The 27,919-nt window shown below is 41.4% G+C and overlaps 1 protein-coding gene across 1 annotated transcript; it reads right to left on the reverse strand.

Annotated features, from left to right (window-relative positions):
• Window positions 1-631: 631 nt before the first annotated feature.
• On the reverse strand, window positions 632-27,411 carry LOC118147229 (cyclin-Y-like protein 1B). The gene is made up of 10 exons (XM_078348405.1): window positions 26,642-27,411; window positions 25,264-25,323; window positions 22,847-22,881; window positions 17,373-17,473; window positions 14,365-14,400; window positions 12,256-12,307; window positions 11,548-11,667; window positions 8,476-8,642; window positions 3,807-3,969; window positions 632-2,289 (listed from the first exon to the last, which is right to left on the reverse strand). Exons 1-10 carry the CDS (start codon window positions 27,120-27,122, stop codon window positions 2,176-2,178), a joined length of 1,329 nt encoding a protein of 442 aa, XP_078204531.1. The 5' UTR covers window positions 27,123-27,411; the 3' UTR covers window positions 632-2,175.
• Between the last annotated feature and the right edge of the window lie 508 nt (window positions 27,412-27,919).

Genomic DNA, 27,919 nt, shown 5'->3' on the forward strand with positions numbered 1-27,919 from the left:
TTCCTACCCACCCCACATTGACCTCCAGCCTTGGAGCACCCTCACACTTTCTCCAGCCTTGGGGACTTCACAATTATTCCCCTCCAAAGACCCCTCCCAAAACTGCCTCCTGGCATCAGCGATGCTGTCACACCTTGGTGACTGCCTAGGCTGCCCCCTTCCCTGCCCCAAGCACCTCTGAGTCTCCATCATGACTTCCCCAGGTCTAGGGCTGTACTGAGACTGCACAGCGACCCCAACACACAGGGCTTCTTTTCAGCACTCCCTCAGACATCCTGCCCACCCTACAGGGGAGATGAGGCTCCACCGCCCCTAAAACGCACAAGGCACCTTTGTCACACAGGGGCGACCCTATGAATCCCTCTCCAGATATTCTTGGGCCTTCCCCCAAGGGAGACACCACAGGCGGAGGACTCCCCTGGAGGGGATCCTCAGAAACCATCCTCAAAGCCCCCATCACAACCAGAAAGACCCGAGGAAGAAACGTGGCCACAAAACCCATCTCCACATACACACTCCCGTCAGTGGCAGCTCTAGGGACCCCACTCATGGTCACCTCACCCCATGGTGACCTCAAGATGCTCCCCCCCAGGTTAAAGGGAAAAGAAAGGAAGAATCCAGCAGAATTCCCACAGGAGAATTTATTTTCCTTTATTCATTATGCATTGGAGCTAAAGTGCAGAGCATGAAGGGTTTTATAGAAAATTTTAAGTTCTTAGTATAGTTTTCCATGGAAACTTTAAAAATTAACAGTGATAGAGATAATAGATAATAAACCCATTATGAGTACATTATCACTAGGTTTTAGCAAATCTCATTTTGCAGTTTAATTTCAACGATCAATTCCAAATATTCTAGGAGTTTTTTACATCAAATATAAGATACAATATCATTAATGATGGAAGAATGTAAGTAACTATATCTAACAAATGAAGATAAAAGAAAAAATATCATTATCACATCTAATAAAAATTTTAATATTTAAAATAGATTAATTCGTGTATTCGCCAAAGAGTAGACTCTACAACCACTGAAGGCTTTGCATGAAATGTTTTAACATGTTTCATCTAATATTTCATCTTCAGACACAAAATATCAATACACAAAAATATTCAATTATGTATACAGGGCCACAGATTATGTTTGGAGGAGGAAATAATAAATCAACAGTGGGATATTCCAAACTGCATTATTGTGAATGGTAAATGCAAGAGGCCAGGCACGGTGGCTCTCGCCTGTAATCCCAGCACTTATGGAGGCGGAGGCAGGCAGAATGAGGTCAAGAGATCAAGACTGTCCTGGCCACTGTGATGAAACCTTGTCTCTACTAAGAATATATAAATTAGCTGGGTTGGTGGTTCATGCCTGTAGTCCCAGCTACTTGGGAGGCTGAGGCAGGAGAGTCACTTGAACCCCAGAGGCAGAGGTTGCAGAGAGCCGAGATCCTGCCACTGCACTCCAGCCTGGCAACACAGCAAGACTCTGTGTTTTGACATGACCATTATAGGCCTGGGGGAAGATGAACCGATTTCATCTCTCCCTTTATAACCATGATGTGGGTGCCTCATTTCACATGCAGATTCTCTCCAAAGACTTGATGAACAGGCCTGAGCCCCCATGGTACTTGAAGTAATGACAGCCTTGTCCCCATGCCATTCTCTCTTCCCACACTTGTTGTTTTGGGCCATCATGCATTCAGTGCCTCAGTGGACAGAGATCCAAACCCAGGTACTCTCACAAATCTGGAGCCAATTCCAAAGTTGTTTGAATTCCAGCTCAGCTCAGACTGTCACCTGCTTGGGACTGTGGGTGACTGTGGACTCTGAACTGCGATGTGCTGTGTCCATATGACACTCTTCCTCCCCAAGAGTTGTTCAAGAAGGTGGTGCCCTAGGAATGCCATCTGGACTCAGTGGAACAAGAAGGGCAGGTAGCACCTGGCACCCACTGTTCATGCCACCATCACCCAGCTTCACAGTGTGGTTATTTGAAGAAGTCTCCACTCTATAAAAATCCTAATCAACAACAACAACAGCAACAACAACAACAATAAAAATTTTTTTAAAAAAGATAAAAAAAGAAAATCCTAATTTTTCTGGTCTTTTTCAGCAGAAGTGATATTTTGTAGTCCCTATAGTTGACAAGTCCAGGACTTTATAATGCTAATTTCTCTCTTTAAGATAAGATGGCATTAGTATGCCTAATGCCGATGAAATCCATGCTGACGGCCCTTGTCATAGCGGCGGCATCTTGATGCAGGTCTTTGTATTCACACAGCCGTGACATAGCCTAGGAAAGTCAATCAAAGAGAAAACGAGTACAATTTTTAAAAAGGCTCCAACATTTTTTAAAAGGCATCATTGATGAGAAACCACACATACAGGTTCCTTTAGAGGGTTACCCTGCGGCTGCTTTGGCTGAGGTTTACACTCGGCCAGGTTCTGAGGATGCAACTCCCTGCCCATTCACTAAGGTCGTCTCCTTTAAGAGCTATGAAAAGACTGCCAGAGCCAAGAGGAACTTACTTTATAATTTTAAAATTGGGCTCATTGCTTGGTGATACTGTCACATAAAAAATAAAATAGGGCTCCTAAGAGTATTGTGACAAGCTTGTGACAATATTATCTGTTACCTGTGCACTTGTTCCTTCAACATACTCAACATACACTTGTGCCAAACAATCAGCTTATTCAGCGGTTCAAATTCTACCCAATCCTTAGTAGTTACTACACACTCCAAGCAGATTTTAACGAGACAGGCACATGCTGGGCTGTTTTGGAACACCCAAGAAGCCTAATGATTGAAGCTACTTTACTTGCACATTGTGGTAAATAAATGTATTATTCCAAAGTACCACCAAAACACCAGAGACAGTGCCAATTTTAAACGTGTCTATTTCAGTTGGAACTTTCCTGTATACTCACCAACAGTCATAAACCATAAATCTTACATTGTCCCATGAAGCCATTTTCACTAAAAACCCATGTCCTTCCTACACCTAGTACTTGAACTACTGGCACCTTATACAGTGTAAGCACAAGTCTCTCAGCCACTACTGCTTTGTCTAACAAACTCCTGGGACTGCACTGAGATATATAGAATAGACAAGGACACAAAATTGCAAACTGCTTAAGTAAAAGGCAGTCAAGAGCAGTAAGTGCATTGTCTATTTAGATATAATTAGGAATACAACTGCATTTATTCATGAATGCTATGTGAACAAGTAGAGATTAAAAACAAAACCCAAAAGAACAGATTAAATTTAATTAAAAATGTTCTGAATTATGGTCAAAGCAGTGAGAATATCAATAATTTTTTAAAATATAGATCCTTGGCTGGTGCAGTGGTTCATCCCTGTAATCCCAGCACTTTGGGAGGCCAAGGCGGGCAGATCACCTGAGGTCAGGAGTTCGAGACCAGCCTGACCAACATGGAGAAATCCTGTCTCTAATAAGGATACAAAATATCTGGGCATGGTGGTGCATGCACATAATCCCAGCTACTCGGGAGGCAAAGGTAGAAGAATCGCTTGGGCCCAGGATGCGGAGGTTGCAATGAGCTGAGATCGCACCATTGCACTCCAGCCTGGGCAACAAGAGTGAAACTCCTTCTCATAAAATAATAATAATAATAAGGATTCTTGTATAAAGCATAAAAGACAAGAAATATGATGCCAAAGAAATAAGCACTTTGGTCTGTTAATTTTAAGGCTTTCATTTTCCTAATCACTACTTAATATGATTTTGTCACAGATGTTGGCTTTTGTGGCCAATGGGAAACTTCACTAAGTGACTTCACAGCCTTACCTTCAATTTCTGCGCTATATGTTTGTGAAGAATACCAAACTGAAAATCCAGTTCATGGTCGTATGGCAAGGCACACAGGTCAAAGTAATATTTCACATAAACACTGGCAGACACATGAATTTTAAACTCGAGTAGCTCCAAAAAACTCTTCTCCATCTTACTCCTGGGGGAGGAGAAACATAATAAAGCCAACACAGGTCAATTTTAGTCCAGTGGGTTATCTTTAAAAATATCATTCTGAGCTACTAAGATGCTCCAAATTCTGTTTTGAAACAAATAAAGGCTGACTGGTAGGGTCCTTACACTAATGTCCAAACAAGGCACAGCTGCTTGGGGTCTCTTCATCATCCCAGCACCCCAAATTTTGGATGAGGGATAGGTAGAGGCCTCTTCTGCACTCCTGCTACTGACCTGGGGCTTATTCTTCACAGTTTCCTTAGGGCAGCTGCACAACTCAGACTCCACACGCACTCACAAACCCCGCAATCACAATCAGATGACAGGAATGATGGGTACCATTTAGTAGTTCTGAAGAAGCTCCAGGCGTGTTTACCAGGATGATAACAGGAAGGGACTTACTGAAGTAGAGAAGCACCAACGGGAAGATGGGGCACATCACCATGGCAACAAATGGACCCATGGAGACCCACCCTATTACCTCGGAGGAGGAAAAGCTCTAAGGAGGATTCATCCCAAATAAATACATAAGCAAGATACATTCCATGGCAAAAAGAATCCCCCTCCCTCTGCTCCAGCACACAAGGCTATGTCAAGGAGGCATAATGCAAGTTTCTGCTCACCTTAATATTATGAAGAGACTGGGGAAGAATAACATTTACAATTTGAAAGGCAGAAAAGTCAAGGAGAGACATTTTGGCTAGACTAAACTCATTTTATAATGTGATTTATAGCAGGACTCTGGCCTTAACACATGCAGTGTTGCTCTTGGGTTGGGAATGCAACCCTGAAGAACTCAGTATCTGTCACCACTGGGCAGAACAGAATGTGGGGCTGTTGGATGCAATGGGAGAGGAAAGGACTGGGAGCCGTCCTCTGCCTCATGGTCATCCAGCTGCCCTCACCAAGGCTAAATTAATAGGTACACAGTTAGAGTCATTCTGGCTGCTTTCAGAATAACCCCTGTAAGAAGTTAATTGCTTAAAAATGATCAATATCTGAACAATACATTTGGTTTCTTGGTTTGAAAATTTTAACATTTTACCCACTGGCTTGAAAGTGGAGGACAGTTAGACTACAAGCCAAGATGTGAGGATCTCATTTGCTGAACTTAAAACTCAACTGAGAACACATGGACACAGAAAGGGGAGTACTAAACACTGGGGTCTATTGGGGGGAAAAGGGGAGGGCCAGTGGGAGGGGGAGGTGGGGAGGGATAGCCTGGGGAGAAATACCAAATGTGGGTGAAGGGGAGAAGGAAAGAAAAGCACACTGCCATGTGTGTTCCTATGCAACTGTCTTGCATGCTCTGCTCATGTACCCCAAAACCTAAAATCCAATAAAAAATTTAAAAAAAAAAACAAAAAAACTCAACTGAACCTACTTCCAAAATTAATTTCCTGTTCACATATCCATAAGTCTATAGAAATGTAAATCAAACAATATTTGAATAGACAGCTAATCAGGACCTGACTTACTACAGGAATTAATGGCACTTTATGAAATTAACATATCTATTAATAGAGGTTTAATCACTGAAGAGAAGAATTCTGTGTACAGACTATGCATCTTCTAGGATTTCTGGTTTTTGAAAAGGCTAGATGATTGAATAGCATACCCTTTATGACACAGCATTTCTGAATAGTGGCTACTCAGTTTTACTCTCTAGAAAGAAAATATATTCTAGGGACACACAGAGATGTTGGAAAGTTTTAAGAAATATCTGATGGACAGTAGTTTTTATCTGTTAAACTGACACTCAAAATGGGGTCACTGCAAACAGTCAACAGCAGGGGGGTGAGACACATGTCTATTAAATGCTTGGATGTAATGCCTTCCAGCTTCCCAAGACCATACACAGAAGCAGCCTGTTCAGAGCATAGCTCCTGGTGTTTCTCCGTTCACACACACACAGCTCTCTTTGGAGTCAGTCTTCGTGGGGCTGGCCTCTGCCTCCACTGCTCCTGAAGCTCACTTCTGTGGAAAGCTGCACATATCCCCACATGCTCTCTGATCTTGTAACTAGAAATCAGAGCCCCAGCCAGCTTAGCTGCAGGTTTTGAGAACAATTCAGCTGCCAAAATGGCAGAACTAAGTGTTCATGATTACAAATTTGAAACCACCTTTGCAAAAATTGTAACTAAGAAAATTATGACAGTGAAAGAGGGCTGATCTGACTTCATCTCGCTTCTAACCTCCAAGCTGTCCTTGTTCATTTCTATGCGGAGGCCGAAGTAACTTTGGAAGGAACTTAGTTTGTAGTTTGACTTGAAAATAAAGATGGTAATGACCCTTTCCCAAAACAAACCCCTTTCCCACCTGGGGACTAGATAGATGACCTTTCCAGAACTAATAAATTAGCCACAAGATTAGAAATTGTGGCTTAGGAGTCATGAGGCTGAAGGCTGCAAGAATCTGAACCTCCCCATATTGCTCCTGGGAATGACATCACTATTGTAAAACCTAAAATCAGTGCTTGAGATATTTTGCAGACCTTGTACTGGGATCAGGTGGCACCACCCCAACAAATAAACGTGGCTCATCTGGTTTTGTGGCCCCCACCCAGGAGCCAACTCAATGCAGGAGGACAGCTTCAACTCCCTATGATTTCATCGCTGACCTGACCAATCAGTACTCCCCACTTTCTGACCCCATACCCACCAAATTATTCTTTTTGAAAACCATCCCAGAGTTTTCAGAGAGACTAATTTGAGTAATAGTAAAACTCTGGTCTCCCGTACAGCTGTCTCTGCATGAATTCAACTCTTTTTCTATTGCAATTATCCTGTATTGATAAATCAGCTCTGGCTAGACAGCAGGCAAGGAGAAGTCAGGCAGTCACAAATCTTGCTTCCTTTGAGGGACCAGTTTGCAAATGGATGACTATGATTAAAGTCACTTTAGCATTTGCAACTTTCAAAATACTTCCATTTGTTTCAAATTCATTTGCTGTCACACTCTTTGCTAAAATGGCTACCACAAATATTGCAATGATCACTTGGTTTATACTCTTAGCAAAGTGGTGGCAAAAAATGTTTTTTTTATTTGTTTCTGAGAGAGAATCTGGCTCCATCACCCAGGACTGGAGTGCAGTCATGTGATCACAGCTCACTACAGCCTAATCTTACCAGGCCCAGGCAATTCTCCCACATCAGACTCCCAAGTAGCTGGGACTACTACAGGCCCCTGCCAACACACTTGGCTAATTTTTTTAAAAAATTTTTGTATGGACAGGGTTCACTGTGTTATCCAGCAGGTCTGAACTCCTGTGCTCAAGCGATCCACTCACCTCGGCCTCCTGAAGGGCTGGGATTACAGGCATGAGTCACTGAGCTCAGACGCCAAGTAGTTATTTTTGAATGTAGATATGTACACATTGCAGCATATCTACAATATACACTACATCTTCATTTGTAGACAAACACTGAGGTGATTCTGAATAACAGTCCTATCTGGAGTCATGGGCAAAGATCACAAAACTAACTTGTCCCACTGCCTGGCATCATCTTTTCTGCTGCTGCTCAATGTAAACAAGAGCTGCTCCCTTGTCTTGCACCAGATGCAGCTGACACAGCTGTCCTCACTTTCCAGCAGGCACCCAGGGCGGCTCTGCTGGAAATGCCCCCTTGCTCACCCTGCCTGCCTGCTTCAGGTCCCTTCACTTCACAGCAGTCACAAAGCCAAATTAGAAGGGAACCCTGGGGAAGCTGTGTTTCAGTGTCATGTTGGTGCATCCGGGAGGAACCCCATGACCCCGCAAGGCTCCCCCCAACTCTCATAAACAACTACTGGCCCCCAGCCTGCTTCTGTGAATGTCTGAGTACCCAGGGAGCCTGTGAGTGTGGTGGGCATGGGGTGATGCCCCAGAAATGCTTCTCACACTGTGGGAGGTGAATGTGGAAGCTTCTAACCGATTTTCAAACACATGCAATGTTCTCAATGGGGAGGAGACAGGGCACAGAACATCATACCTCAAGGTTCCTATAAAAACAGATCTTCAGATTAAAGGGGGTAGACAAGGACCAGCAAAAGCAAATACACAATGGGCGGCTTAGGTTAAAGCTGTAACTTCTGCATAGTCCAGAGACCTTAAGACCTTAACAGTGGCCAATTATTTCGAAGGCTAGATGTTTGCCCCTTAAAAGGGGACTGAAACTGGCAGGTGGCTTCTAAAAAGCTATAAAGATATTTACTATACTGTGTCATTCTGACAGCACACTTGTAAGAGGTTTGCCAAAAAAAAAAAAATCAGAAAAACATTTTCTAGTTTATCAGCCAGTTGTTACAACAATAACACATCAAGACTTACCCATTAATGCTGGAAAATATAAACTGTTATACTAAGGCTGGATAGATTGAAGTCTGTGGTCTTATGCCTATTTCCTTTATCTGCACAATAAAACCTATAAAGATATTTCTTGCAGTGATAACTTGGAGAGCAAATGAGGCATGGAAAATGATGACAAAGTTTGCCCAAACCTTAGAAACTCACATTTTCTCAACTGCAACATCCTTGGGATTCTGGCTGTCATCCACACTCCACAGACCACGATCTCTCCAAACCTTGGAGGCCAGAAGCATGGCTCCGAGGACAATTTTTTTCCAATTAGTAGGACAAAGATCGATGTTAGCTTTAGTTAAAAGGCGTTCAATGTACACCTGCAAAATAGAGCACTTGTCTTTGATTTCAGTTCTGTTTCAGTGTGGTGATAAGAACATTTCAGAATGAAAGACTTCTGGTTTTGGCCAGAAAACAAGTGCCTTTTATTCTTACGTTCTGCAGAGACTTTGCTCAGATAAAGCGAGAGGGCAAGTCACAGTCATAGTCAGATACCTCTGCAGCATACTCTGCCCACAGAACTTTCCATGCCAATTTCATTCACAGGGATGTGAGCATGAAGAAAGGCACCTTCAGCACCTTCACACTCATGAAAGGCAGCACAAACACAGGCCTCGTGCAGATTAAGATTGTTCAGGAAACACTACTGTGCCATCTGTGTGCAGCATCACACTTGGCTGGCAGGTAGATAGGAATGTGTTGCCTGTTCCCATCCTGCTCCCCACAGCTCCTCCAGGACATCCTCTCATTTGCTCACAGTGTCATGCCCTGGTTTCAGCTCCTCACCTCCCATCTCTCCTTATCCACCCCCCACCCCCATCACTCACCTGAGACTTCTCTTGCCGAGGTCCCTGGAGCCTTCACACCCACAAACCAGAGCCCTTCACCCCAAGGCTCCACTCCCCAACCTGGCCCTAATCTTGTGAGTTTACCCTCCTCCAATCCATGTGCAATCCCTCTATGGCTAACTTCACTGGTAGGCTGCCTGCTTCAGATTCTGGGCCACCATGTGTCATGGCTCACCTGTAACAGCCTAGTTGCTTCTTAGTCCTCTTCTCTGCCCCAACCCTCCTCCCAACTATGGTCTACTCTCCCCAAAACAGTTGTGATAACCTCTAAATTAAGGACACTTCACTCTCCTGCTCAAGATCTACCATTAGTCCCCGCTTCAAACTGGAATAAAACCTTAACTTCGTCCCCTGGTCTGCAAGCCAAAGGGCTCTGTGAGTTATGGCACTGCCTGTGCGACCTCATCTTTTCCATTCTTTCCTTCATTTCTCTCACAGGTGGGCTCTCTGCTGTCTGTTCCTTGAACACACATGAAATGTGTTCTTGTCTCAGTCTTGGCACTCATCACACTGCCTGTATGCCAGCTCGCCTTATCATCCTCACTTTATAGTCAGGTCACTGCTCAGATGTGACCTCTCTAGAGAGGCTCTTCCTGATCATTCTATCAGAAACAGCGAGCCCCTCCCATCACTCTCTCTGTATCCTGCTTTATCATTTTGCTATTTGCCGTTACCTAAAAAAAGAAATGCTTTCCTCATTAAAGCAAATGTCTCATAAAGACAAGGACTGTGCTCGACCTGTCCTCTTCTCTGCCCCAGCACTTAGAAGAGTGGCACAGGGTTGGCATCCCAGGGGTGTTTATGGAATGAGCACCTTCTTGGCAGCATGTAGCACTGTGACCACAGCCTTTCCTATTGTGAACACTTTGTTCTTATTTTTTTCTGCTCTTCCTCCTTCCACTCTGGCACTTTACTGGGGGTTTGTCCCTCACATGCTGGTAGTCTTTACAGAGCCATCTTTTGTCCATCTTCTCTTTTTTTCCTTTTCCTGAGTAGCTGTGACTATAGGTGTGTCCCACCATGTCCGGCTTGTCCACTTTTATTCTAAACACCTTCTTTGCATTTGAGCAGCTACTCTTTTTTTCTTTTTTTTTTTCAGAGTTTTGCTGTTGTTGTGCAGGCTGGAGGGCAGTGGTGCAATCGTGGCTCACTGCAACCTCTGCCTCCCAGGTTCCAAAGATTCTCCTGCCTCAGCCTCCCAAGTAGCTGGGATTACAGGTGTTCACCACCATGCCCAGGTAATTTTTTGTATTTTTTAGAAGAGACAGGGTTTCACCATGTTGGCCAGGCTGATCTCTAACTCCTGACCTCAGGTGATCCACCTGACTTGGTCTCCCAAAGAGCTGGGATTACAGGCATGATCCATCATGCCTCGCCTTGAGCAGCTACTCTTACTCTTCATTCCTTACCTCTAGCTCAGATTCATGCTCCAGTCCCATAGATCCAAATGATGACTACACTGCTCAGATTCATGCTCCAGTTCCGTAGATTCAAATAATGACTGCACACATCATTCTGCTATCTCACAGGCACACCAAATTTAGCCTGTATACAGTGAACTCCCCCTTCTTCCAATCCAGCTTTCCCTCCTGCATCAGCTCGCTCTCTCTCCATCTGGAAGTACCACTCCTGCTTCCCTCCGGCATGTGCTGAGCATTCCCAATGGCTGCAGCTCCATGAAATGGCCTGCATCTGATCCAGTGCTCACAGAGAGGTTTCTATGCAGGTGCTCAGCAGAAACCTTCACCCCTAAGTTCTAGCCAGATGCTAAAGGAGAGGGTACTGCTCTAAGTATCCTTTCTCTCCAGGCCGTGTGGTTGACATTCCTCTACAGGTTAGTGTGGGGAGGGCTCAAACAATCCCAGCCATCTGAACAGGACTTTATATTCAGAATGAGTCTCACCACAGGAATTCTGTGAGAACCATGTAGAGGTGAGGACACAGCTGTGGCTTGGCAGGCTAACTAGCAAAGCCCATGTCCAAGTCTTACTGGTTCCACATTCCTGGGCAATTTCCTGAGCAGGCACAAGAGGTCACCAGGAACAACAAATAATTCAGAGCAGCAGCTCCAGGTCAGAACTGTGGGGAAATACAGCCTGGAACTCAGCTTAGACCTACATGGGAATCTGTTGAGGGAGAAACCAGAAGTCTCTCCCACTGCTTTTAGTAGCAATTATTCTGTGATAAGAAAAGCAATGGCATCATTTTAAAACATGACGATGATTAAACTCTAATATGTGTATTTACTTTGCTTACATAGGTTTCTCTTAAAAGATCTGATGATAACTTTAGGAACTGACTTTTATTTAGAAACACGGCCATACGCTGTGTAGGAGACCAGTTATTAAAGCTGCTTTATAGATAAGAAATAGCTTACCAATGCTACGATCGCACATGGAGCTGTTAGTTCTGCGACTGCAAAAATATTACAGAAATAACTGAAAATGCATTTGTGTGTGGGATCGTCCTCAAAGGATTTCCCTGGAATCTCTTCTTGCTGAAAGAAGAAAAAAGGCAATATAAATATTCATTCAAGAAAACTTCTTAAGTACTCTTGGGAATGTTCAAATTTGTGCCCACGTGTCCCTTACAATAATTTTGCTGGGATAAAATGTCTTCTAGTTCTAAAAATATAAACAGTAGGATCTTAAAATATTTTTGGTTTTCTGTAAACATAGGTGCTAAGGTGGCCCTGTGGCTATCACATACCTGAAGAAGGAAGTTTTTAAGTTTTTATAGCATTTAAACAAATTTAAATTTAAATTGTTTTCTAATACTATTCACAGAATTTGTGCATATTTGTTAGGACTACTTACAGCTATTTATATTGTTTGCTGCTATAAAAAATTATCTTTTAAAATGACACATTTTGTTATTTGGATGGTGTGTTTATTCCCCTTAGTGCACAAATTAAACAAAGCTATAAGTCAGCTCTTACTCCAGTGTGTCCAATTTACAACACTCCTTACATAAGATGATTGGATACAACTTAGTGAAGACTTAATGGTGGATGATTTTGACTTCATCAAGAAATAAACACAACTCTATAAGACATAAACAGAACCTCAGAGAAAGTGACACTTACTGAAAGTGGATGTATTGACTCATTGAAAATAGCCAGAGATCTATTTGCATATCTGTAAAAGAAGAATGTGAATTTAAGAAATTAATTCAGGAACTGTTAATATCTTAGTAAAGTATCTGCTGGGAGTAGGGCATGGAGGGTGGAGGGAGATATTTCTTGTTTGCTTTGGTAAAATTTGTTCACCAAAACTGTTGTTGCCAATTTTTCTCCTGGATCCTGGCCTTCAGAGGGTTTCTTGACCTCTTTTTCATCAGCACATCACGTTCTGAACTGGGAAGTCTTTTCTACATTGATGAGCCAGCCTTGCCTTTAAATACTGACCCCCGCTAATAGGCAATGGGAATAAACTGTATCTATTTTTACTGCTCTAACCTCATGGTGGAACACAAGAACATTTTAGAAAGCAGTAGTTGTTGGCAATAAAGATTATAGAACTTTTTAAAATCAATTAAGATTTCCCAAATCTTTATTATACTTTATGTTTGCTGAAGTAGTTTGAGTTACAGACTTAATTGCCTTTTTATTTTAAAAGAGGCCAGTCTTTAATGAACTTTAAAAACTAACACATTATGTGATCATTAAGGAAACCAATGGTGCTACCAACGTGGTTTGTGGACCCCTGAGATTCTCTAGGAGACCCATGATGTCAAAACTGGTTGTTGTTGTTGTTGTTGTTGTTGTTGTTGTTGTTGTTGTTATAGGGTTTTGCTCTTTCACCCAGGATGGAGCACAGTGGTACCAACCTGACTGACTGCAGGCTTGACTCCATGGGCTCAAGCAATCCTCCTGCCTCAGCCTCCTAAGTAGCTGGGACAAAATGTCCACACTACCATGCCCAGCTGATCTTTTTTTTCTGATAGATGGGGTCTTGCCACATTGCCCAGGCTGGTCTCAAACACCTGATTCAAAGTAATTCTCCCATTTTGGCCTCCCAAAGTGCTGGGATTACAGGTGTCAACCACCATGTATGGCCCAAACTGTTCTCACAAGAATACTAATTCAACCTGAGAAGCTGATTGAAAATAAAACACACAATTTATTACTTTTTTAAAGTATTAAGACATTGACTGCTTCCTTCCTGTTCAACACTTGTAATGACTGTTTAAAAGCAAAAGTGGGTAAAACTGATGGTTTCTCAGTATGAATAAGGGCAGTGGTACCAAATTATACCAGTATTCATTCCACTCTTCACTGCCCCTTGCAGTTTTTTTTTATTAAAGTAGCCTGTTTCACTGAAGAATGTCCTTGATGAAACAGTAAAAATTAATGTATTTTAGTATTCTTTTTAGCATTCTAAGTAGAAAGTTCACATAAAGCACTTCTGTATACTGAAGTATGGTCATGTTAAAGAAAAGCAGTTGTGATTTAATTGTGAGCTGAGCAAGCCAATTTTTCACAGAACACCATTTTTATCTGAAAGTATAACTGACTATTATCTATAAAATTAAGTCAAGAGAGTCTGCCATTGCAGGGAAAATAACAAATATTTGTCTATAATAAAGCTAAAACTTTCAAGGTAAAAATCAGGACTTTGAAAACTCATACCTACTACTGTGAGCTTGACAGCATCTCCATATCTGAAGACATTTTTATAATGGTGGTGATACTAATGAAAGTGAGTTTTTGACACTATGAATAGACCAAGTAGCCAATGCATAACATTGTAAAAGCCAGTAAGGGGAAAGATCCATTTATTGTACAAGAAAGATCAGTGACTATTAGTGAACGAATTCATTGATATGTACAATCCCGCTATAACTATTTTAATCAGTTAGCACTTCTGGAGTTTGGGTGGGGTTAAAGAATACCCACAGTTACCTGAAAGCTTCAAAAATATGTCTCTTTCCTACTATATATTTGCGTGAGGCTAGAGCATCTTTTAACTGCTTCTTTACAAGTAAATTGCAAACAAAGACATAAACAAATACACTTTGGAACCCTTAATAATTTAAAAGAGTCTTATGGACCAAATAACCCACAAATGATTCACTGTAACACTGCAAAAAAGCACTCTACAGCTTATAATATACAGAGTTATGACCTGACAGCGTGTTTCGTATGACACAAAGTGATGAGCTGGAATAACAAGATAGGTTTCAAAGAGCTTACCTGTGCTTTATGTTGTAATATATTGCCAAAGTCACACTGTGGAGGGAAAAAAAATTGTAAGAACTGATGTTATCATTTGTTAGGCCTGAAGATATATTTCTAAAGGGGGAGGAGGGAACCCTCTCAGTGGCCCTGAAATCCTCTCTTCACAACAGTACCATATGAACACTTTCCTTTTGTTTTAGTCCTCTGGCCTTACAGCAAAAATAGGAGAACTAAAATGCTAGGCAATATGCTGTTAGAAGACTTGTGTGTGCAGATGGTTATTATGTATAAATAATGACATATTTTCCCTGTCATTTGCTCTTCTGCCCATAGAACCTTTCATTCTGGGCAAGTTACTTATATCTATGTGTACATATGCTTACATTTAGGCCAGACAGTAGTGTTTTGCTTTTTAAGTTGCTGGCCCCGCATTTTGGCTGATTTAGTTCACCATCACCTACTCACCCATTTGTCATTGTTTCCCTAAAAGCAGAGAATGAATGTGCTTTATACCAAATAAAGTAATTTAAAATCACCTATGCATGATTAGCAGAAAATTTATTAGTAAACATTATAATGCATCCAAAAATCGATGACACTTGTAGTGCTCCTAAAATAAGCAGTACTAAACACAGAGTGTAACACCACATAATACATTTATGGCAGGTACTGCCTCATTAGTTTAAACAAAGTATGAATGAACAAATACAACTCTTCGGATGGATGTCACTGTGTTCCAGTCATCCACAGATGTTGTGTGTCAGGAAACTGGGGCTTCTCTTTGATAAGTTCTGGCCTTCTATTCACCCTCAACATTTAAAATGTGGCTTGTAATAATTGAGAAGGCAAATTGGAGTTGTAAAAAGTAGACCTTACAACATTTTTAGCATCTAAGATAGATATTTCTATAGTGCTTCCAACAGTTTCATCTCCACATTTTAAGATCACAGAATTGGAAGTTACATGCTGAAAAGGACCACGGAACCTCACGTGACAATCCATGCACCACCCATTTTACAATTAAGAGAACCAAGGCTTAAAACTGATTTGCCCAAGGTCCCCGAACAGTGTTCCTGTGCACTGCAGGTGTTTACAAAACATTTTGGTATGGTATAAATTGAAGCATATGCACACATAGATAGAAATGACTCACACAGAAGAAAGGCTTTATGAGTAAAAAGAGCAAATGACAGGGAAAACATGTAATTTTTATATTAGAACCATCACTTTTTCACACAAAGGGAGCAGTAGCCTCCGCCTCCGCATTTGCTGCACACTGGATCACCCGGGGAGCTTTAAACAGGGCCTCAGTGTCAGCTGGAGACTTTCTGATTTAATTGGCGTTGGGTAAGCTTTAGGCATCAGGGTTGTTGGTAAAGTTCCCCAGGTGATTCCAATGTGCAGCAAAGTTTGGGAATGACTGAATTAGGGCTAAGATCAGAATCATCTGGGATGCTTTTACCCATATAATGATGTCTCACATACTTCCCCATTTTCCTAAAAGGTTTGTGAGTGCCCAGAGACGGAGGGAAGGTGGAGCTGGGAAAATGCATGTGTTTGCAGACGTATATTTTGAAGAAACAGTGTAATTGATTCTAACATGGCTCACTTCTTCCATTGAGAACAATGCTCTACTATCTATGAAATACATTTTTCAAAATCTTTTCCAAAAGCCAATTTGCTATATTAACTTGCTCAGTAAACCTTTATTTCATCAAAAGCAAATATACCAAATACTCTCTTCTAAAACTGGAGAGTACATTAAAACTTACTGTGCTTCAAAAATAGACTTGTAGCCCAGGCATGGTAGCTTATGCCGGTAATCACCGCATTTTGGGAGGCTGACTTGGGTGTATTGCTTGAGCCCAGGAGTTTGAATCCAGCCTGGCCAAAACAGCAAAGCCCCTTCTCCAAAAAACAAAATATATATATTTCAATTTTTTAAAAACCTTGAAAAATTTAGACTACGCTAGTAGAAAAAGCAGGACTTTTACTTGTTTGAGCAAGGGTAAGCTTAAAAACTACTTTTGAATTGCATACTGAAACATTGGAATCTTTTGAAATCAGAAGCAGCCAGGGACTCTAGCCGAAAAAGGGTGGCTTTTTACTTAGGACTGAATACAAACATTGAGTGATGACAGCACAGAGGTCAAAGCGCAGGGCTTTAGACGCAGGTGGAGCCCAGTTCTTGCTGAAACACAATTGGATCTCAACTATTGTTATACATGAGAGAGGAAAGTCACATTATTATGAGTATAAACTGTCATTTTTGATTAAAGTAGAAGTTACTGACAAATTAGCTTAAAAACAAGCACATTAGAGACAAAATTAAGCTTGTAATTTAGTCATGTTTATAGACCAGAAAGTCAAGTTAGGGATAAGGAGATTAACATTCTGAGGTACCACTTGCCAAACTGTTTTCTGAAAATCAACACTCAATGGAAGGAGATGTTAATAATGTTTCCTGGGCATCTCCATTGGAGCTGGCCTTTTAAACCAACTTGAACCCATCTTTCAAGGGTGTTTTGAAAGGGCATCTCTGATTGTGGCCTATGAAGTGCTTGTGCACGATGGAAAAATTTAAATGCAGATACACTATGGTGCTGCTGGAGGACAAGGTGTTCCTTCTTACAAGAGTAGTTTCCAAAGTAGTGCCCATCATCTTAGGCCTATGGCCTATAAAGAACTAATAATTTTTCCTAGAACCATCTGATAAAAAGCACCTCTCCTGTCTATTAGGTTCAATACTGTCATAACATAAATGCATCCAATAAATAGCCATGCTTTTTCTGGGATTGCTTATTTGCGAACTGGCTTTCCCTTTTACCACACAGTGTCTAAGATTAAAAAAGAAACAGAAAATTCATACTTAGGTCCTGAAAAATCCATATATCGTTGACATCAACTTCTTCAACTGCTTGCTGAAAGGGGCAACCAAATAGCTGAAATAACAGCAGATGGCCGGGATGCTTTTAGCATATGGGGGTCTGTCACTCAGCCCTTGGCAGCCTCATTGTACTCACCTTTCTAATATGTGGCTGAGATCAGGCTCACTGACTGTGCTGTTACCTAGCAATATGGTGGAACACGAGCTGTATTTTCTACCAAGATGCCATGGAGGTATCTGAAGAAGAAGGAAGATAGAGAAAAATATCACAGTAGGCTGAACTTACAAAAATGTGGGTTTTCCCTTTGTCAAAATGTCAAACAATAAAGCATTAAGGTATTTTTTATACCCCGTGACCTGCCTGAGTGTGGTATCATGTGCAGCTCTATGGGAAACTCATTGGAGGCTCTTAACTTTCACAGATGATGTTTGAGAAATGGGTTACAAAATGCTGCCCTGGATATGACACCGATCATCAAACCTGGCAAGCCTCTATTGTAAATTCCCTTTATAAATAATGGGAAACATTTAAAATGGGATTTCATGCTTTTTTCTTATGCAGTAAAAAGCACTGAGATTTTCTATTTCCGTTATTCATTAACTGAAACAAAATGTCATACATTAAACAATATTGACACAAGAGCATTTGAATGCAGTAAATGAAGACCTAATACAACATTTACTAAGTTACTAATCCTAAGTGTGTGCATTCAAGAGAGAGTGTGATGGAACCAGTGTGTTAGCGTCAGAGGCTGTGTGCACCAGAGCTGCTCAGTCACCAAACAAGTGAAGGGCCATAGGTCTCCCTGGGCCTGTTTCCTTGTGGGAGGATGGAAAAAGTACTGCTTTAAGACTCTCTCACATCCAAAAATCAGATGATGAAAACAACTTCGGGAATTTAACTTTCGCTTCATGTTTCCATAAGACTGCTATTACACTACTCAAATGAGAACTTCTGAGAATACTCTGCATTCATTTCAAAAGTTAATTGATTTCATTCTTTAAGTTATTTGATGCACATTATGGCACATTCCTGCCTCACTCATGCTGCTGTCTGTCTGGAATATTTATTCCTTTCCCCCTTGTCCCAGCAAGCTTGACCTCATCCACCTTCTGGGCTCCCTTTGCCTGCAGCCACACCACAGAACATTTCTGGTTTTGTGACTCATCAGTCTAATTCACCGTGTGTTACATGATACAATTGCCTGCAGAGCATCCCCCTCATGAGAAAGTGAGCCTCTCCAGGTGAGGGAGGACCCCTTCTCTTCTACCTGCAGCTGCTGAGCACAGAATGTGGGAGAAATTAAGGAGTTCAATAAGAGCTTGACAAATATTTAAATCAGTTACAATTTGGAAAGTAAATCTTCCTGCAGATACAAATCAGTGAAAATTCATCCACAGTGCTATCAGAGATATGACAGTGAATGCTTTGAGCCCTGTAGAAAAGAAACTATCTCTAAAACACTTTCAAAGTATCTATTCATTTGTTGAGAGTGCAATAGTCAATAGGGAAGCTGCCTCAACTATGTTAAGTAAATGTTCCTCCTTGCCAGGCGAGGTGGTTTATTCCTGTAATCCCAGCACTTTGGGAGGCTGAGGTGAGTGGATCATACAGTCAGGAGTTCAAGACCAGCCTGGACAAGATGATGAAACCCCATCTCTACTAAAAATACAAAAATTAGTCGTGGCGTTGGGTTGCTGTAATCCCAGCTATTCAGGAGGCTAATGCAGAGAATTGCTTGAATCCCGGAGGCAGAGGTTGCAGTGAGCTGAGACTGTGCCACTGCACTCCAGCCTGGGTGACAGAGCAGGACTCCATCTCAAATTTTAAAAAAAGAAAGAGAGAGAGAGAGAGAGACAGAGAGAGAGAGAGAGAGAGAGAGAGAGAGAGAGAAAGTGCTCGTCCTTAAAAATAATCCCAGTAGCCAAATGCCAGTCACCAAATAGTTGAAAAGATCAACAGCATTGTTTAAAACCACAAAATACCCATTATGTTAATTGGAAAAAAAAAAAAAACTAACTCGGATGAGCCTTCCTTCCTCCTCTTAATATGCTTGTTTGCATCATGTTATCACACTCTTCCATCAGGGTCCCTCACAAACACATTAAAGACAGAACAGGTTTGGATCTACTACTAATGAGCTAGTATGAAACAAAAGGCAGGGTAGGGAGAAGATCTAGTGGTTGTTTATAAAACTACACTGCATTTAAACATTGCCAGTAGCCAATAATCAGAAATATCCATAGAGTCCAACAGCATTTTGCTGCTTCAGATGGTTTTTACTGCAAATTCACTTATTTCTTAATCAAAATCCAAGATGTTTTTGAACAATATTACTATTTGAAGGACCAAATTACCCTTTAAGATAGAAATGTTTTAACTCTAGCTAAAAACTCTTAATGTTTCTTAAGCTATTCTGTTAATTTACATTAACAATGTATGTGTGTCAACGTATATACTTTAATTGTCTCAAAAACAAATATGGCATAAAAAATAAAAATGGACTCATTCAGACACTTTTATTCAACGGGAAAGAAGGTATCCCTTAAGGTCACTACTATTAGGGATAATGCAGCATAATACTTTAACATAACAAAAGTCAACTCTGAGGAAAATTCCATATATGAGAATAAAAATAACAGGAAAAATGCACCAAAATACAGACTAGTTGGTATAGCTTTAGGTGATATCTGTCTTCATTTTTTTTTATTTAAAATTTCCTATCACTCACTGTGACCTCCACCTCAAAGTTCAAGCAAGTCTCCTGGCTCAGCCTCCCATGTAGCTGGGACTACAGGAGTGTGCCACCATGCCTGGCTAGTTTTTGTATTTTTAGTAGAGACGAGGTTTCACCATGTTGGCCAGGCTGGTCTCGAACTCCTGGCCTCAAGAGATCCACCTGCCTCAGCCTCCCCAAGTGCTGGGATTACAGGCATGAGCCACCACACCCGGCCTTCAAGATCACTTTTTTCTCCCCACTTTTTTATAAGACATGTTTTAAATGTTTTAAAAATAATTAATGACTTTTAGCTAACTTGAAAATTTCCAATACTTTGTGTGCTAACAAAATCAGCTTCATCTACGTTGCATAGCAATGGGACCACATGGCAGGTATGGAGTTTGAATAGAATTATTACACAAGGCCTGAGTGGAAAAGTGTAATATGCTTATTATAGGTATAACTAGAAAATTGTCTGAATTAATGTCATAATTATGTTCAATTTAAACTTAGATTTACACTTACATATAGGTTCTAAATTTGGGTTAAATATGATGAATTGACCACAAAATATGATGGATTGACCACAAATTTATTTTCTCTTCCTTCTGAAATCTCATGAGAATTAGTCATAAAATAAACACTATACACAGGACCAGGAGACAGGATTGACAGCAGATTCTGAGTCAATGTTGCAAGGTGACAAGCAGATAGAGGAGTGGTAACTGACATGAAAGCACAACCCTGGTGCCCACAGGGAGTGACCTGAACAGAAACAAGCAATCCTGTGTATTTTGAAGGACCCGACACAGTCTGCAAAATCAGAGCACATGGTACCAGGGAAGGTAAGATGAAACATACAACAGAGCCAACAAGGTCAATAGTAAACCTGTGGTTAGAATGCCAGGTCCACTTGTCCTCCCATCTTATAAGAAATGTGGATGTGTATTCTCTGGATATATTATACCTGAAGGTTTCTGTGCTCCGACCTACCAGGACTGAAACCTGGGAAATGGGAGTAAATGGCACACACAAAGTGAAACTCCACCTTGCTTCCCAACCCTGTTTCTGGAAAGCCAGCAGCCATGCTTGCACTGCCCAGGCAGAAAATTGGGAGGCCCTTCTTGGAAGAAAACTGAACCATGGCAAAGAAAATACCCTCATTCCCTCATATATACACTGATGTCCCTCAAAGGAAAAGCTGCCTCGACATCCAAATCCCTACAGTGAGACCCCTCAGTGAAAAAAAGGTCCTACTTTCAATGAGAGAAAGCCAAAGACCACCACACATTTGAGCAAAGCCTCCAATGGGAGATCAAAACAACAGGAAAAAGGAATTCCTGGGAGCAGTAAAAATTCAGGAGCAAAACTTTTTTACAAATCTTAAATCACCCTTAAGGAGATTTTTAAAAATTTGATAGAACAGTTAGCATGGACAGTCAAAGAATCTCTAAGAACAGAACAAAAGATAAACTGGAAAATCGAAGGTAAAGAAGTTACAGATCAATGCAGAAATACTGGTCTAAGAGGTCCAACATCTGAATCATTAGACTAAAATAATAATAATAAAACAAAGCACACAGAAAAATTCTCTAAATTTTATTTTAGACTTAATGGTCACAATAAAATAAAAGGTCCCTACCAAGCTTTGTGTTACAATTTCAGAATCTCAGGGATAGAGAAGGTCCGAAACACTTGACAGATGGAAACATTGATTACATATGACATATCACACAATGGCAATACTTTCAAAAACAGTATAATAAAAATGCAATAGAAAAATGTCTTCAAGCCATGACATTTAGTTTTCACTATAGAATTTTATACTCTATATCAAATGAGGGATTTTAAGAAAGCCCAGATCTCTAAACATGTGTGTATATGAGCCTTTCCTCAGAAACTGCACTCCAGCATTACTGGGGAGTAACACAGAGCAGAGCGCAATGCACAGTCTAGGACTCAGGGACCCAACATTAGTCGTCCCAGATTTCAGAGAGAGCTCCCAGGCCAACAGGTGCAGGGCAGCCCAGGAAATCACAGTTCATCCTGAGGATGATAATGAAAGGCCAAGGAAACTTGCTTCAAGAAAAAAACATGGAATGTATTTTTTTAGTAGATAAAACATATTTTTCATAGGCATGTGACAAATGTTACAACTCTTGGGGAAGAATAGTTGTTAGAGAGCCAAAGGAATATAGTCAGAAAATCAATTACACACACACACACACACACAAATGAAGGATGTGAAAACAAAGAGACCGGCGGAGGCTAATGGTCACATTTGGTTTTATGAGCCATCATGGGCTAGGAAAGGGGAGGTTATCTTGGAGAAGTGCAGAAGTGTTCAGGTTTCGAAATATTTAAGAGAAAGAATGAAGGATGTGCAAGGAAGAGGCACATTCAGAACATTATATGATCAGCAGTGAATAATATGTGCATAGTCATAATCATGTAAATATCAATTCATGATTTAATTAAAAGTGTGTTACAGGTGGAAGAAACGGGGAGGGAAATAAGGGTGCAGTGGAGTGAGGATGCTGTGCTTTCAGCTGCTGTGACAGGGAGTCAGCAGAAAGTGTTGAAGAAAATGGACGTGGCTATTTTCAATTTGATTTGATTTTAAAAGATTAAATATTTAAGGCAGATCTTTATATCACAACCAAATTATTTAAATTTAACTTAAATGTCAGACAGCCTTAAAAATGGGCACAGTAAGTTAAAGACTTTCCTGCATAAATCAGACACTTAGGAAAATAGAAAAGAGTTAGAAAATTCACCAAAAGAGGATCAAACTAACAGCACTGGGTCCCTGTTACATTTCTAAGGAATTATGACAGATAGACTTTTAATTTAAACAATTAATTTCTTAACTTTTCAAAAGCTTACTTACAGAATATAGGCGAGAGCTTCTCCTCTTTCCTTGCACTAAAAATAAAAATATAACTAATCAATTCTGGTATAGAAAAATACCACAGAATAAAAGTAGTTGCTAATCATCTGATCATCACTATATAAAACAAGATAAATCTGATTATCACTATATTAAAAAATCAATTTTTAAAATATTTTTAATTTAAACAAAATTTAACATTTAAATAATCTGGCATGATGAATCTCATACTGCAAAATTTTAAAACAGAGTTTTACTTTTTGACCTAACACATATTCTATTATGTTCACATGAAAGCATCTCCATGTACATAAGGAAAGGCAAAACAAATTAGGCAAAGTGTGTGCCCTCCAAATCTCATGTTGAAATGTAATCCCCAGTGTTGGAGGTGGGGAAGTCTTTGGATCACGGAGGCAGATCCCTAATGAATGGCTTAGTGCCATCCCCTTGGTGATGAGCGAGTTCCTGCTCTGAGTTCATGCATGATCTTCTTGGGGTTTTGTTGTTACTGTTGTTCTGAGACAGGGTCTCACTCTGATGCTCAGGCTGGAGTACAGTGGTGTGATTATGGTTCACTGCAACCTTGACCTCCTGGCCTCAAGTGATCTTCCCACCTTCCCCTCTAAAGTAGCTGGGGCTGCAGGCATGCACCACCACATCTGGCTAATTTTTAAATTTTTCATAGAGACAGGGTCTCACTATGTTGGCCCAAGGTGGTCTCAAACTCCAGGCTCAAGTGATCTGCCCATCTCAGCACCCCAAAATACTGGGATTGCAAGTGTGAGCCACTGCACCTGGCCTGATCTGCTTATTTAAAAGCCTGCAGCAACTCCCACTCTCTCTTGCTCCTTCTCTCACCATGTGAAAGATGACTTCTTCACCTTCCACCACGATCATTAGCTTCTTGAGGCCCTTGCCAGAAGCCCATGTTAGCACCACACCTCCTGTATAGCCTGTAGAACTGTGAGCCAATAAAGCCTCTTTTCTTTATAAATTATCCTGTCTCAAGTATTCCTTCATAAAAATGCCAAAATGTGGGACAGATGAGAAAATTAGCTAATAAAAACGTTTACTATTGTATTTCTGAACCCCTATGCAGCAGTGTTTTGTTTTCAGATTCTACATTTACACGTAGCTTACTTTCATTACCAGGATCTAATAACTGACAGCTCTCAGAACCAGTTTCTGGCCAGGAGTCAATCTCAAGATGCACTAGAATATCTGGAAGCATCCCAAACCACTTCTCAGTCATCTATTCATACATTACTGAAAAAGTAAATGGGTCTTTACTCAACTGAAAGGCAGTCTATCTTAAACTTAAATATCAAAATGAGGGTGCCAATCTAACTGCACGGGGTATCCTCAGCACACACAATCATTTTGTTCTAACAAAGGTCCAAAGAATAAAAGCTCCCAAGAGGGACTTGGGCCACACTTTCTTCCCTATAATGCCTCCTCCTTTGAAGTTGAACTGGTCTCATTGACACACATTCCTCACCACTGAAGTGACAGGGGCAGGGGATCAGTTTTCTTCTACTTCCATGCACTCTAGGTGTGAGAAGCCCATGGCTCTTGGAAGAAACTGAGAAATAGAACAATCCTAACTAGAAATGACTAGCTCAAGTCAGACAAAGTCCACACAAATATGAAAATGCAGGTGAACAACTCCTTTTTTATGGTGCTGCATTACTTCACATGTTATTCTAGAATCCCCAGTTCTTGTATTCTTGTTCAAATTAACTGAAAAACATGGTGTATGGCTTTTTTAAAAATAAAGTAAGACAACAGAATGTTATGTAACATAAGCAACAGTACAGAAAAATCCTACAGTTCTAATTCTCATCCTAAAACAGGCAGGATATGAAAACTTTACACTAGTTTCACACACTAAGGCTAATACAGAAAACAGCACGGGGCATGTTACATTTCTATTACATTCCAATGAAAAAGTTCTAGCATCGACTTGGATGTGACAGTGGTTAGAGCACTGTGAACAAGGAGCCAACATCACAGATCCAATCTAGAACAATGGATTCTTTTGATTTGCTCAAGTGAAATCCAAGCTGTGGCCAAAATCCTATCAGTCATTATTAAAACATACTCTTTAAAGCAAGGGAAAAATGGCAAAGACGTATGAAGAAAAAGGTATAAATCCGTGACTACTACACTAAATCATGTGGCCAATTAATCATGGTAAAATGGTAAAAATGTCACCAAATGTGTGAACACGAAATCTATATGTTTCCATAAACATTGACAACTAAAGGAAATTATATCACATATGAAAATAAGACAAGTAAATCTATGAAAAGTTGAACGTTTTTAACTAATATCTGAGTTTCTCTAAATACTTTCTGTAATACACAAGACAGAAAAGTTTTAGGTTTTCCTTGAAGGCAGAAACAATATTGTCTCACCATGCATTTGATACTTTCTCAGGAAGAGTGTGCTTGCCCTTGGATGGTAAGAAGCAATATCTGTAGAGGAAGAAGAGGAAACAATGTCACAAGTGAGGTGAGTAAAAAAGATTCTTTTTAAAGCTACATAACCATTTGGATCACTTTTAACAGTCTTGAGAAAAGCTTTTAGTAATAAATGTCAGGAAAATAAAGGCACCAATGTCCCAATTCTACTGGAGAATGCAAAAATCACAGAATCTCTCCATGCATGTGGAATAAAACCAGGCTAGGGCTGGGACTTCTTTTTCAGACTTGCACCTAAATAAAGGGATGCAACTTTTAGATGAATCACATATATGCCCTCCTCCTTCTACTCATCAGATATAACCACCTTCCTCTAGGCTGCTCTTACCAGCACATTTCAGGGAAAGTCTCAAGCAGTAAGAGATGCTGTGGTCAGTTACTGTGGTCCGACACCTGCTCAATATTTCAAATGTCTTAAAACAAAGAGCTGTTTGGGGCAAAAACAATTTTTTAAACAATCAAAGTCTCACTCTGTTGCCCAGGCTGGAGTGGTACAATGGTGAGATGGAGCCAGCAGAACTTACTGAAGGCGCAAACTCCTGGGCTCAAGAGATTCTCTTGCAGCTGGAACTGTGGGTGCAAGCCACCATACCTGGCTAATTTTTAACCATTTTTTTGTAGAGACAGGGTCAAATGAGACATACTTGTAAATGTGTTATAAATCCCCATAAATGATATGAAGAGTCTATTTTGGGCCGTCATCCAACACTACCCATCTGCTACCTGGTGTGTGAAAGCACTCAGAGGCTTATTTTACACCACCGAACAAGGAAAAGCTTTCACAAGTACTGGCATGCTTTGTGTATAAAGGCACAATTCATTCACATACTTTGTTCATTCTTTCACCATTTTTTAATATTCTGAGAGAACAATACCTTTCAGCTACAAAGTCACATTCATCATGAAGCTTAATTATTCTAACGTTTAAATAAATTAAGAGGCCAACCAAAGTAAACAGAAGAGCTGTAAGACACCTCCTCTACAGCAATGAAATCTGTAGCGTACATTTTCTATCTGGAAAACTTAGCGTTCGGCCAGCCTGGGGTTGAGAAAGGGGCCAGAACTGGGCACTGGGGTAGGGAGGAGGAAAGAAACCTCCAGATGCAGCAGGGAAAAAGAATAAAGGGTGGCGGCAGGCACGAGGCAGGGCCAGTCCTCCCGCCTGGTGCATGGGCCTGGGAAAGCTGGCTAGGGGCAGGAGAAAGGAGCCCGAGGTTGTGGATGCCTCTGGGGTGGGGAGAGGGGGTGAGAACTGGTATCAGTGTCAGCCAGAGTCGTGCCTAAGGGCAAACAGTATCATTCATTGCCTTACCTTTGGGCATCACCTGGTCGCTGATGTGCTGCAGGTCATGGCCGTTGCCGGCTCCCAAATCCCACCGGGCAGGCTCCACGGCAGTAGGGTCTGGCACTTCCACCACCTCCCCCTCATTGATGTTATTGCTGCAGATGGGTTCTGCCCAGTGCACCCTGCACTGGCTCTGCTTTCGTCTGCCATTGGGGAGCACCAAGATCCCTCTGGCCGGCCTCTGCTTTTCTCTGCCTTGGTCTGCACTTACGCTTGACACTGCCTCATAGATGTCATCGCAGCTGCCAGACACCACCCCACACAGCCAGCTCGGGCCCCAAATGGGTCTGGCGCTGGTGTTGGACATGTTCCTTCTATCTTGGCCCACACCTTTGCTTGCCACCGCCTCATTGATGTCAGAGCTGAAGGGCAGATCCTCAGACCATCTACGCAGACCTCGCCTGCGGCTGACTTTGGGGCACAAACAACAACTCAGTGTGTTCCCCATGGGGCACCTTGGCTCCTCTCCAGCAACTTGGACCTTCCCTTGCCTCCCAGTCTGCAGAGTTCAGCACTTCACCTCTTTCAAACACAGGCACCTGGCAGGGCCAGCCCCTGGTGATGGGGCTGCACCCCACTAACAACTCACTCCCCACCTCAGCTGCCTCCCCTGAGATGACTGGTCTGAAGCGAACCTGCTTGATTTAAAATGGGTCTAGATACAACAAGCCTGAGGGCTGAGATCGCGGAGAAGACAGCGCAGAGGGAGCTCCTCCTTCCACTGTTTTCTATCAACTGAAGGAGGTTGCCCTACCAACCACCAGAGTTCCAACCTCGTGCCCAGGTTCCAACCAGAGGAACCAATCAGAGTCTCCCCCGTGATGCGCCCCCACGCGCACTGTGAAGCGGGAGCCCAGGCACTGGCTCACCAGGCCCCACCCTGTTGGCAGTCCCGCCCACACCTTTCATTCGTTGCTGGCTGCTGGGAGCTTTCAGGTTTCTCCACGGTGATGACGTTCCTAGAGATCATCACCTTACAATGAATTATACCAGAATTACTGTAACCACATCTGCTTCATGCCTTATCTGGTATCCAAAGAACTCCCTTTCCCCTGTGGCCTCCAAGTTCTTACAAACTAGAAAGAAGAGAGAGTAAATTTCTGCAGTTGCTTTCAGAGAAAGCATTGCCATGAACTAAGGGTACTCTGTGATGTCAACTTACATTTTCAATACCTATGTAGATTCAATACATATTTATTCAGTTTACATTTTTTTAAAATTACACACACATTCAATCAAACTAAC

Source organism: Callithrix jacchus, chromosome 14, assembly GCF_049354715.1.
Source record: "Callithrix jacchus isolate 240 chromosome 14, calJac240_pri, whole genome shotgun sequence".
Lineage (NCBI taxonomy): Eukaryota > Metazoa > Chordata > Mammalia > Primates > Cebidae > Callithrix > Callithrix jacchus.

Coding starts and splice junctions, on each gene's coding strand:
- LOC118147229 (XM_078348405.1), bottom strand. CDS start 27,122: ATGGGGAACACACTGAGTTGTTGTTTGTGCCCCAAAGTCAGCCGCAGG. Junction 14,401..17,372: donor CTCAGCCACATATTAGAAAG/GTGAGTACAATG, acceptor TTCCCTCCACAG/TGTGACTTTGGCAATATATT. Junction 12,308..14,364: donor TATTACAACATAAAGCACAG/GTAAGCTCTTTG, acceptor CTTCTTTTACAG/ATATGCAAATAGATCTCTGG.